Source organism: Phaseolus vulgaris, chromosome 3 (assembly GCF_051622355.1).
Source record: "Phaseolus vulgaris cultivar YP4 chromosome 3, ASM5162235v1, whole genome shotgun sequence".
Lineage (NCBI taxonomy): Eukaryota > Viridiplantae > Streptophyta > Magnoliopsida > Fabales > Fabaceae > Phaseolus > Phaseolus vulgaris.
In genome coordinates, this window is record NC_143500.1 from 4,759,964 (window position 1) to 4,773,658 (window position 13,695).

Genomic DNA, 13,695 nt, shown 5'->3' on the forward strand with positions numbered 1-13,695 from the left:
TCCTCTTCTATGTAAACTCCAAGCTCAGATTGTACCTGTAGAAGACACTCTAAGACTCAAGTGAGATTTCGGTATTCTGTGTTATTAGTATTGGGTGATGACGTACTGATTATTGGAATTTGTGCCTATTTATACGATCGTCATGGACCCCTTGTTATTGGACCAGATTAGGGATTTGAATCACAATTAGAAGTGTATTACCTAATGTTTGACCACTGATTAGTCTTGTTAATCCTGTTTGGACATAATGGTTATGATCGTGTCGATCGACCTTGACCGAGTGCTGGGATTTCAAGTGTCGTACGGATCCGATCGGTACAGAAGCTAATTTATAATTTTTAAAATAATATCTAATTTAATTAATATAATAGTTAATTATTTTTTATTTTTAAAATTAATTGATATTTAATAATAGAAATGTGAAAAATAATAGGTTTCTCACCTCAGTCACTTAGTCACCCTTTATTCTTCTTGTTCTTCTTCCTCCATTGAAGACCCTTTTGTCGGAATTTGTTTGGTTGATTTGTGATAAGGGTGTTCTGACATATGCGAAAGAGATGAAATGGCACCCAATATCCTTGAGATTACCTTTGGGATTCTTTATTATTAAAAGTGAGAGACACACTTTTGCGCTGTTATCTAACATCAAAAGGTGACTTGCGTTCATACTGTCAAGGAACAACATTAACAACATCAACCACCTTTCAAAAAAGTGGATCAGATTCTTATATAAATTGCAGGCCATTGAAGAGATTAATTATTCATCAAGTAGTAGTACATGCAAATTTTATTGGTTGATTACAATTTTAGTTTCATCGCTTTCATTTTCTATGTTTTGATTCTATTGGGTTATGCAAACATCTCAAATGTATAATTTTAGTCTTTTAGTTTTTAGTTTTTAGTTGTTGTGAATTGAATATCAAATATCATGATTCAAGGATTTAGTTTCTTCATTAATTAGCTTAAATATGTTGGCCTTAAATTAAGTAATGACACACTTAAAAGTTTGAAATGGTAAAATTGCAATACGTTAAGGATTAAGTTGCTAAAATTAGATTTTAGGAGACTTCAATTTTTAATCAAAATTTAAGAATTTTTCATCCCTAGTTAAGACATGGAGTTATAATTACGAATAACTTTTATTCTAAAAGTATATTGATTTAGTAGAGAAAATATATACCTCATTTCTTATTCGTATATAAAAAAAAAGAATTTTGTTTGTTTATGGATCGAGAAAGTGTTTTTTTCTCTATTTGTTGATCTATAAAATTTGTATGCAAATCATTTCTAAAATTTCAGACACTCTCTAGCTTTTGGTCGGAATGAAAAATGTTTACAAAAGATTTTTCGGCACTTGAGTAAATATTCAATAGCTGAAATAGTAAATAAGATAAAAACATACTTTTTCCGGGTAACATTTACTTATTTATTGAGGTAGTTTCGAATACTATTCATGTTTAACCTAAATTATTACGCCTTTTTATATTAATTTATTTTAGTGTAACAATACGAATTGATTATAATTTATGAATTAATTTTAATTATTATTAAACCATTTATCATTTTGGATTGTTAAGATAATCTCGATCTAAATATACTAGCCAGTCTTCTCAGCCATATACCATAAAAATTTAAATTATTAAAATTTTACATTTACAATATCAAAATACCTAATATATATAATTAGTATAGTTATGATATTCTATAAACAAGTTGCTATCAGATACCGAAAGATTAAACTAATTTACATATAGCAATACTCAAAAAAATGGAATTAGCATAATTTACATATAAAATATTAAATTTCAATTATTTATATACTTGAACAGAAAATAAAAAGCTGGAATAGCTCAGTTGGTTAGAGCGTGTGGCTGTTAACCACAAGGTCGGAGGTTCAACCCCTCCTTCTAGCGTTTTATATTTTTTTTAATATTGTTAACAATTTTTTTATCGATAAAAAAACTTGAAAATAAATATTTTTAAAGCATGTGACGTGAGTTAAAGCTTGATTTCCACTAACAAAAAATAAAAAATATTAATTTATTAAAATGTGAAATGTATGTTTTTATTGTTGAGAATCATCACCATTCCACTTAAACTATTTATTTCACTGCCTTATCTATATACTTTCACCTATAGGAATAAATAATGAAAAAAAAAAAACGTTGATGAAAATTCCATTATAAAGGGTTGTGGGAAAGAATATGATTATGGAGAGAAAAGGGTAGTGGTTGTGCTTAAGTTCTGTGCATGGCATTAGTTAAAAGTGTTTAGGGTATGATTGGTTTGGTGAATTAACCATACTTTGGAGCAGTCTAAGTTCGGTTTTGAAAGTGATTAGACCCACAAAAGACAAACACGATTGTTTGAGGGATTATTATTGAAAACAACCCAAACAAAGAAAATAAAAACAAAAGATAATATTTATTTATTTATTTATTATGATTAATTTAATATATTTGTGGTGTGTAAAAGGCCATAGGATCTAAAAGTAGTACACATATATTTGATGCAACCATAATTTTATGAGATTTGGTGGACTTTGACGTTTATATTATTCTATACAGCAGCCCTAAAAGTGCAAACCGACAATTGACCTATTTCATATGATAAACATTAATCTAATTATTTATTCATATACTTTTCGTTGCCACGTGGGCATGCCACAAGATCATCACAAAAAAAACCTATATATTAAGTTCTTAAAAATAAAAATATCTATTGTTTTTTTCTCTTTATAAAAAGCTTTTATGTTAGTATCATTGATACTTGACATTTCAGTTAGACGAACATCTCAAATAATAACAATCATTTTTTATTAAAAAAAATATTATTAAAAAAATATGAGAGGACTAGATCAAAATGCATATGTTAACAAAAATGATACATAAATAGACTATACATATTAATAAAAAATTCTAATAACATACTAAATGAACCCTATTATACTTTATTCTTGTATATATTGTTCAATGATGTTCTACTTGAAAACATTTAAGCTTATAGCATTTGGATTTTTTTTTATTTTTTTGTGTATTTCCATATAAGAGAATGCTAGATCTATGTGATGGTTTAAATTTTTTTATACGGGTTCATCCATTTATATTTATTCATTCTTTATAGATAAAAAAAAACATTAAACTTATTTTTATTTTATTTTTTTAGTACCAAGAAAATAATATTTTAGTAGAATTTTGAATTTTGCAATTTATTCTCATTAGTATGTTTGAGTCCTTTAAATTTTTATAAGACAAAGGAAGTAATTTTCACATGAATACAAGATTCGATGAATTATATTACAAAATGGTATTCAGAAAACATAATCAAAATTTGGAAAGAATTGCATATAGGTTGGTATTTTGGAGAAATAATAATCAATATTTTATTAGAAAAACAATGGAATATTATCATTTAATGAATATAAGAAATAGTAATGTGATCGTTCTAGATGAGATTGAAATACTCGTTTGTAAAGAAAAAGAACAGAAGAAAATCTCAAGAATCTTGCATGAGAATAAGATCTTATCTGAAAGAGATTTAAAATGCAAAAAAGATTGAAACACTCGTTTCTGAAGATAATTTCGATGAATTGATAACCGTCCTAATCTTTTTCAGATAAACCTTAAGAATATCTAATTCTTAGGGAAATTTAAATACCACTAATTGTGGATGCCAAAACAACTTAGATAATTAGCTTTAAAAAATAATTAATGATGAACAGTATCACTGCATGTGGAGTTGTTTACGATGACAAAATTATGTATTTTATTACTCTTGATTTCCCTTGATTTTTTGGGGAAAAAAAGTTTGAAAAATATTGATTAATGCTATATACTTTATAGGACATAAATAAATTAATATAAATATTCAGATAATTAGCATAAAAATGAAGTGCAAATGAATGATTGTACTATGTGTTCACTTCCCTTGTCTGGTCTAATCATTGGCCAACCATTTGTCAAGCTCAAACCTCAATTTTCATGATGCAAGCAATATTTCATTATCAAATTAACATCCTCACCAAAATTTAAATACAATTTTAGCATAATTTTGAATTCATTATTATATCAAATCTATACATCAAATCTATAAAAAAATATTTAAAGCTTTAGATGGTAGAGCAAGGCTGAGTTGCAGGGTTTGTTGATAGATATATGTAGTTAATTTGAATTCGTCATAATTGTCCGTATGATTTAGAATTTGTCTTTGATATGTTTTATGTATAGAGTCACACGATGACTGGTTTGCATAAGGGTTTAGGTATTTTTGAAATATCTCTATTATTTATTCGTTTTTTATTGATAAAAAAAATTGTGTGTTGTTTTATCTCGAGTCCGTTGAGATTACATCACTACATCCAAAATCAAAATTTCATTACAATTTTGATTTTAAGAGATGTATCAATAAATTAAGATAAAAATGTGTATATAAATTGTTCGACCTCAACTCCAGAACAAAACGGTGTGAAACAGGGTTTAGGGTTTAGGGTTTAAGGTTTAGGGTTTAGAGTTTAGGGTTTAGGGTTTAGGATATATAAATATTTTGTAGTGAATATCACTTCAAACATTTTAGTTAAAGCAATATATCATTTAATGATATATATTTATAATTTTTCTCTCTAACATTGGTGGTTCATGTATTTAACCTACGTAGCCTTATGGTTGGTGCCCTAGCTTGTGGACCAGATATAAATTATGGGTGTCAACTAATAAAATATATATATATATATATATATATATATATATATATAAAGATGTGATGTGAGTTAATGAAATGTGTATGAGTAATTTTGATATTTAGATTTCTTGAATTAAGTTTGTGGTTCGATTTTGCAGTAAGAAAGAGATCGGTTGAGTGTTAAATAAACTTTATATATTTTTTAGTTAGACATTAAAATAGATATACCAAACTTGCTTAACCAGGGAATTATTAACATGATAATATTTATAAAATTATGTTTAACTTTTAATATCATGTGCGAAACCTTGAATATATCTTTTGAGAAATTAATCTTTTAATATAGTTAGTCTAAGTGGTTTAAAATGTTTTTGTATTTCGTCTAACATACATAAATCTTAAACATTTCATAATACATATTACATTATAATAAATAAATATTTTATGCTTGTAAAAATTATACAATTATTTTCATTATTTTAAGAAAAACTTAAAAAGTCTTGTCAACATTAAGATTTTATTTTTTTTTAAGAATACGTTAAAAATTGCTTCATATAAACTACTTATCTGAAAAAGATAAATATCAGTGTTGTGAAGTCATGCTATGGAAATTTTATCTTTTATAGTAGATGTTTTGTCATATGTATAAATATTAAATTATTATAAATTATAAATTGGATGTGAATGTCAACAAACATATCTACTAATGAAGATGTTACTCTAAATAAGATTATTCAAGATTTTAAAAAATTAACAAAGGAAATAAACAAAATGTGTAAATTGAATGATAAAAAAGTAAAAAAGCAATAAAAGTGCTTAAAATAAATAATTAAAACAGATAAATTACCAAAAAGTAAAAAAAAAACATAAAATACTTGAATATGAAAATAGAAACAAATATTAACAAAGAGAACATAATCTAAAGTTTACGCTGATGTGTACCATTCCCAACACTTATTACATAACTACTAATTAAGTCAAAGCGTTTATAAAACATCAATTTTAACTATTCATAATTTTCTCTCTTCATTATATTGATCAACATAATTTGGATTATGAAAATAGAAACAAATATTAACAAGGAGATTAAGAAATTTTCATGCAAGCAAACTCATTATACTCTTTCCAACATAACATTTTATATTAACTAAATAATTCGTTGAATACAACATATATTAACATATTTCGTTTTTAATAAAATAAAAATATATATAACTTTAGTAAAAAAAAAAAATGTTTAATTTTATTTAAAATTAGTTAATAATTAAAGATAATTAAACACGTTTTTAGTATTTATAATTGTTACATGTGTTCGATTGTTACATATCCTTTTTCCTTCTAAAAATTTAAATTTTTTAATGGATCTTCTAATGTTAATTATATATTAAGGTTATTTCGTCCTTTAATAAATACACATAATAATTCTTAAAGACCAAATTCAATACTTAATTATATTAATCATTAATAGAATTCAAACAAAATTAATATAATTAAAGTTATTTTATTAAGATTTTAATTTTTTTATTATACTAAACATAAAATATACTAACTTTTATTATACTTAACCGATCATTTAATTTTTTTATATTTAATTTTTTATATTTAATTTATATATTATCAATTCCTTATCTTAAAACATTATGCTGAGGAAAATGTTGAAAATTGGGTTAATTTAAACGGAAGTGACCTAAACGAAGCAGAGAAGAGTCCGTAAATACAGGAAATCATTGGTCACTATTATTTATTATTATTATTATTATTATAACAAAGTAAACTTTAACCTTAATTCAACCTCATAAAACCTGTTTAAAGATGAAATTTACACTCATTTATATACTATGAAATGTCATAATTTTTAATTGATGTGAGATCTTCAACACATCTTCCACACGTCAAAGTTACCAACTCGTACGTGGAACTATATATTATGGATGATTCGATTACGATTCGATAACGGGTGATCTGATAAGTCTAATAAACAATTGTTAAGATAGACTCAAAATAACTCTGATATCAGGTGAACTTTAAGCTTAACTCAATCTCATAAAATTGACTTAAAAAATAAAATGTCATAATAATCTCTAAATGTATTATTATTATTATATTGTTATTATTATATTATTATTATTATATTATTATTATTATTACTTTTTAATTTTTATCTTCTCACAAACTAACTGTTGTCACACGCACGTTCCCACTTGGTAGGAGGACAAGTTTTCCGTATGTACGTCTTTGTTTTTGTTCCTTCTACAACAACAATAACGTATGTCTACTATTCTCTCTCTTCCTCTCGAATACCATTTATTTTATTTCATATATAAAGTGATACCACCCATAAATTGTTAGAAAGATATTATCATTTAATTTATAACTTATTTTACTAAATTAAAATATAAAGTAGTTTGTTAAACAAATTTATCTCTTACAATAAAATAATTTTTTCTAGAAAAGTTATTAAAATACTATTCAAACTAATTATAATATTTTTATTTACACTTTTTACTTTGGTAAAAATCCTTCACTCATCACGTCTTATCTAATTTATAGCATATTATAATAGTTCTTTTTGAGATATTAGGGTAAATTTAATTGGAAGTGTGATAACTATTTATTTTTACTATTTTTAATTATTACATTTATTAGACTATTTATTTTTACTATTTTTAATTATTACATTTATTAGACTATTTATTTTAATTATTAATTAAATATTATTAATCTTGTTAGAAAATCACTCTTATTATCTTTAATAATTTTTTTCTCAATTATATTTGTAATTAAAAAAAAAACTTGAGACTTAAAGAATCTAAACTTAGTTAGATTTAAAAAACTAGAGTGATATATTTGAATCTTTTAAGATAGAAGATGCAAACTTTAAACCAACGCGTTTGTTAGCGATACTTCTTTGACTCGTGTACAAAAATTTCCTCTAACTTTCTTTCATGGCTTCTGTGGCTGAAAACTTTTAGGTTTAGAATAAATTATGTTAGAATGCACAATATATAAATATATATATATATATATATATGTAATTATAATTCAAATAAAATGTTCTCAATCATCTAGAAAGTAATCAAGTTCAGATTTGATTTCTGAAGTTAATTAAAATTAAGATGAAATATTTAAATAATGAGTTGCCAAATTCTACCACTTTCAACAAGTGAATTAATTATATTTTGATATTATTAACCCTAGTAATCTGAGCAAATTCCTTTAGTATAAATAAACACTTTAAAAAGCGTCTTTTAACATAAAATATTATTGTTTTCATTATATTTGAAATTTACAAAATAACTTTTCCATAAACAAAAAAAAAATTATGTACAAGTAAAAAATATTTTTAAAAAGTTGACACGAAAAGAATTTCTACTACTTTGTTTATAGATGAGAATTAATTTTAATTCATAAAAAATATTTTAGTTTTCAATCCTAGAATTGATATGAAAGAATTTAGCAAAACATAAAATATATATTTACTGACTTTGTTATAGGTATATAAAATATTCAAACTTAAATGTTTAGTATCCAAAACCTCTTTCAGTATAATGAATGAGTCATTAGTATATAACTAATGAATCTTAATAAATTACAATTAATAAAAATCGGTTGCTTTTATTACTTTGACAAAGGAGAGAATCTAAATCCTACGTTATCCAAAATTGTTCTAGGATGAGATTATCCATAGAGTTAATTACTAAGAATAGCAACTAAATACAAATAGGTAAGACAAACAAATCATATTTCAAACAAATTCACCACTTAAATATTACCATGTTTAGATGAAAACATTATCTTTGAAGAGCATTAACTACTCGTTACATAGTTAAAAATACCCTTAAATTAATGTGAGTATCAGAATTTAATATTGAACTCTTAATATTATAAATCTTTATCATATTAATCATCAATTCAATTAAACATAATGTTAATATTAATCATAAATTCAATTAAACATAATGTTAAGATTATTTATGATTTTATGATTATAATAACTACTGAAAAGCCTACAAAATATAATCTTTCATAATATACAAACTAACTCAATGAATATATATGATACAGATGATTGTTGTTACTTAAGATAGATGTCAAATTACATAATATTTAACCTAACAACTTTTTTATAAAAAAAAAAATTAATTCAATAAATATATTATCTTTATTATTTTTATTGATTTAAACATAAAAAAACCTTATTTAGATGGATCTTCCTTCTTTTCTGTTTTGATGATCTGACAATAGTTTATTCATAGAGTAAGTTTCACATCATAATTACAAAATTCTCCGAATTCATTTTCAGTAAATAAATATATATATTTTATAGTATTATTGAAAAATTTGGTGAGATTATTAGTATTGTTATGATGTAGAATTGAGGGCCCACATAAGAATGACGGTAAGGAGAGACCCACCGTCTGCAGCACCATGGTTTTATGAAACTATTCCGTGTGAGTCCCTGCTAAGGGCAAGGACTTCTCCGTACACAATAATACTAATAATAATAATAATTATTATTATTATTATTTTGACATGCAATTTGCTTACCCACCCCTTCGATTATTTAGTGACCACCCCTTTTGTGAAGTATCCTTATATGTAACCTCATCCACAGTGATAATATGATTCAACACAAGAGTGTGGCCCCAACACTCTTTCTCTGGATCAATAAATTGCTATATAGGCAGAGTCTATAATGCACCACAAGGGTTGTCTCAATCTGTACCTTCAACCTTCCAAGTCATTCTAAGAACTTTCATTTTGGAAAATCAATCAATGAATCAATGAATGAATCAATGCACTCCTCTTCCTCCTCCTCCCACTTGAACAAACCATGTAATTGGAATAGAAAACTTGATATTTTTGTGGTTTTTTGTTTTGTTTTGGAGAGAAGATAGTAGGGTTGAACCTGGCTAATAAGACAAAGTGGAACTTGGGAGGAGGAATGAGATGAAGCCAAGTGGGTAAGAATTTGTTGTTGGATGACCATGTCCCTTCTTCAATGCCTATCCATCCCTCCAATTAAACTCTTAACCCCACGACCCACACCCCTCCAACTCCACTCACCAACTTCACTTTCCCTTTTCACTCCTCTTCATTTTTTATGTTTACCCTTCCAACACCAAATAATACACATTTTTCCATAAAATAAGCACAATTCAGATAACACAAACTAAAGAGTTGTGTTGTGCACAGTAGCACCAACGTTCAGGGGGGATGAACTTCACCAATTACAGGTCCACCCTCCTCATGTGAACCCCATCAACTTGCTAATAAACTAGGACCCACCTCACATACAAAGCCCACAACTCAAACATAACCCTCACTCATAATCCTTTTTACCCTCTTCTTCCCATTCCTCACAGTCCCCACTTTCACACCATGAATCTTCCTAGTCCCTCCCCCATCCCAGTTGACCCACACCCCACACACACATACAACAAACACACACTCTCTCCTCAATTTACAACATTATTGTTAAACACAAACTATGCAACTAGTTATTAATATCACACCTCATCATTAATAAATTGTCCCAACTAAGCATATTTCCTTTCAAACTTAGGATAATATTAGAATAACATATTTACTAGGGACACTTTCCTTCTCTATATATTACCTCCTCAAACAACCCCTATTCCCACCCAAACAAACACATCTCTCCTGCTATGCTACCTCTTAGTCAAACAAACTAACAAACCATCTTTCCTCTTTTCTCTCTCTCTTTTCTTCTTTCTATCTTCAAATTACAAACTAATTACCTCCACAAATGGACTGCATGGATGAGAGCACCACCACTGAATCGCTCTCCATCAGCCTTTCTCCGACCATATCGTCGGAGGACAAGCTGGTTCCGCCATCCAAGAACCTATCTCCTCCTCCGCCCTCCAACACCCTGTGCCGCGTCGGCAGCGGCGCCAGCGCAATCGTGGATCCTGATGGCGCCGGGAACACCGAGGCGGAGTCCAGGAAGCTTCCGTCGTCCAAGTACAAAGGCGTCGTGCCGCAACCCAACGGACGCTGGGGCGCCCAGATTTACGAGAAGCACCAGCGCGTGTGGCTCGGAACCTTCAACGAGGAGGACGAGGCGGCCAGGGCGTACGACATCGCGGCGCAGCGCTTCCGCGGCAAGGACGCGGTCACCAACTTCAAGCCCGTCTCCGGCGGAGACGGCGACGACGACGACGGCGAGGCGGAGTTTCTCAACTCGCATTCCAAGTCGGAGATCGTCGACATGCTCAGGAAGCACACGTACAATGACGAGCTGGAGCAGAGCAAGCGCAGCCGCGGAGTCGTCCGGCGGCGCGGCGGAGCCGCCGGTGCCGGAACCGGGAACTCGATCTCCGGCGCGTGTTTTGTGAAGGCGCGTGAGCAGCTCTTCGAGAAGGCGGTCACGCCGAGCGACGTGGGGAAGTTGAACCGGTTGGTGATCCCGAAGCAGCACGCGGAGAAGCACTTTCCGCTGCAGAGCGTTAACGGCGTCAGCGCCACGGCGGCGAAGGGCGTTTTGTTGAACTTCGAAGACGTTGGGGGGAAAGTGTGGCGGTTCCGCTACTCGTATTGGAACAGTAGCCAGAGTTACGTTTTGACCAAAGGTTGGAGCCGGTTCGTTAAAGAGAAGAATCTGAAAGCCGGTGACACGGTTTGCTTCCACCGGTCCACTGGACCGGACAAGCAGCTCTATATCGATTGGAAGGCGCGGAATAATAGCGTTAACGAGGTTGGGTTGTTCGGACCGGTCGGACCGGTGGTTGAACCGATTCAGATGGTTCGGCTCTTCGGCGTGAACATTTTGAAACTACCCGGTTCGGAGGCTAACAATAACAATAATGCAAGCGCAACCATTCCCGGGTTCTGCAATGGCAAAAGAAGAGAAATGGAGCTGTTTTCGTTAGAGTGTAGCAAGAAACCCAAGATTATTGGTGCTTTGTAACATTACGTTAGAGAAACTTCGTTTTTGTTTTGTTTTTTGTTTTTTGTTCTGAGAGCGATGAAAGGAAGAAGGTGGTGTAGAGGCAAGTTGCTAAAGGTGGATTGTATATTACTTAATTAGACGCTGAAATTAGGTGTAATGTGACAAAAAGTGTACAAGGGAAAAAAAAGGGGTTTTAAGAGGGGGGAGAAGAAGAAGAAAAAAAAGAAGAAAGCATAACTGTTTAATTGTACATGTTGAATCGTTTGAATGATGATTATTTTGATGGCATCTGATGTTGTTTCTATTTTTTGGATTGTGGGGGTGAGGGAAATATGGGTCATAGGTTTCCGAAAATATCAGTGTTGACAGAGAAAAATAGAAGTGTGTTTTGTTGGTGATGGTTAGAGGGGGTTGTAATTAATTTTGGTGGTGTGCATTTTGGGTAATGATGATAATGAGGTGTGTTTGGGAGGTTGTGTGAGAATTGGTTAAGAAGAAATAATAGAAAAAGAAAATAGGGAGAGAGGAAAGAGGGGGACCCTTATAGGTAAGAAAGTGTGAACAAGTTGATAATGAGACATTTGTCCAATAAAGAAAGAGGTTGTTGGCAAGTGGGCATGGTGATTGTGTTGTGTACACTGTACATTCCCTCATTGCTTCTAATCTTAAAACCCCCTTCCCAGTACGTCGCTTTTGGAACGGTCAACTTTACATGAACCTTTCTTTCTGCCATAATTCGGCACTACTGCAGAATCTTGAACTCAGATTTTGCTCGACACATCTTATTACCAATACCAATACCAACATCATTTTGAGAATCACGATTCTTCGCATATGCTTCAAATCAACTTCATCTTATATATAATAACTTCTTCTTCAAACATTGGAATGGAGAGAAATGTTACCTCACTTTACTCAATGCCTTTCTTTTTTTACTTTTCTTGTCCTCCTCTCTCTCTCTGGTAAACTCTAGGTTTTGATGGTACTTGTAAAAGATACTCCGATACTTAAGTGAGATTTTGATATTTAGTGTTTGGTACAAGTAATGCATGATGATATATCTTTTTCTCGAAACTTGGAAATATTTATATGATTACCATGCGTCATTTGTTATTGGGTCAAATTAGGGTTTTAAGCATAATTAAGGGTGTGTTTGCCTAATATATAATCACGGTTTAACTTTATTAACCTCTTGGTAGAATTAATGAATCTGGTTATATTGGTCGACACTAACTGAATATTGAGACCTCCATCTCTCATCCTGGACATAACTAAATTTTAATTCTGACACTACAAGAAAATCATTAAGTAGAAATCAATTTTTAGAGACCAAAATAATTAGTTGTAATAGTAACTAAATTAGAGACTATTTTAGAAACTAAACAAAATTTTGGTTTCTAAATTAGTTTATATTATTGTTAAATAGTTTCTAAATTGGTATCTAATTAGCAACCAAGGTTTTAGAGATCAAACTTAGAAACTAAATAATTGGTAGTTAAAACCTTGGTTGCTAATTAGATACCAATTTAGAAACTATTTGACAATAATAGAAACTAATTTAGAAGCCAATTTTTTTTTTTTAGTTTCTAAAATGGTCTCTACTTTAGTTACTATTGCAACTAATTATGTTGGTATCTAAAAATTGGTTTATATTTCATGATTTTATTATAGTGTGAGTTAATATTAGGTTTACGTTTTAGATGAGATTTTCAATAGTATACATCACTTTCCTTTTTTTCAAACTCTACATTATTTTATCTAAACCATTTATTCTACTTATCCTCTTCACCATTAACCATTTTTAGATCTCATTCAAATTACCTTTTTCTCACTGTTAAACCCTTTTATGTTCTTATCCCCTCGTCAAATTTCGGAAAGAATAATGTTGACAGGTATCAGATAACTTATCCTTATTCCTTTAATACACACATATTCTTCTGTTTTTGTTCTTCATTATATTCTCAACACCAGTTCAGACAACGTGCTTTTGGAATCAATGAACTTTTAGTACAGCTTTTTTCTCTTTTGCTGTTGCCATATAGCTTACAAGATAAGGAGTAAATGTTACTGTGCACTTTTCTAAACTTGTCAAGGGTCTAAAC

The 13,695-nt window shown here is 29.7% G+C and overlaps 1 protein-coding gene and 1 non-coding gene across 2 annotated transcripts; both read left to right on the forward strand.

The window, feature by feature from the left end:
• The first annotated feature begins 1,839 nt into the window (after positions 1-1,839).
• TRNAN-GUU (transfer RNA asparagine (anticodon GUU)) lies at positions 1,840-1,913 on the forward strand. Its single transcript has one exon. It is a non-coding gene; the product is annotated as a tRNA-Asn (tRNA).
• A 7,641-nt stretch (positions 1,914-9,554) lies between these two features.
• Positions 9,555-11,881, forward strand: LOC137806247 (AP2/ERF and B3 domain-containing transcription repressor TEM1). The gene has a single exon (XM_068606251.1). It carries the CDS (start codon positions 10,448-10,450, stop codon positions 11,609-11,611), a length of 1,164 nt encoding a protein of 387 aa, XP_068462352.1. The 5' UTR covers positions 9,555-10,447; the 3' UTR covers positions 11,612-11,881.
• Positions 11,882-13,695: the final 1,814 nt, after the last annotated feature.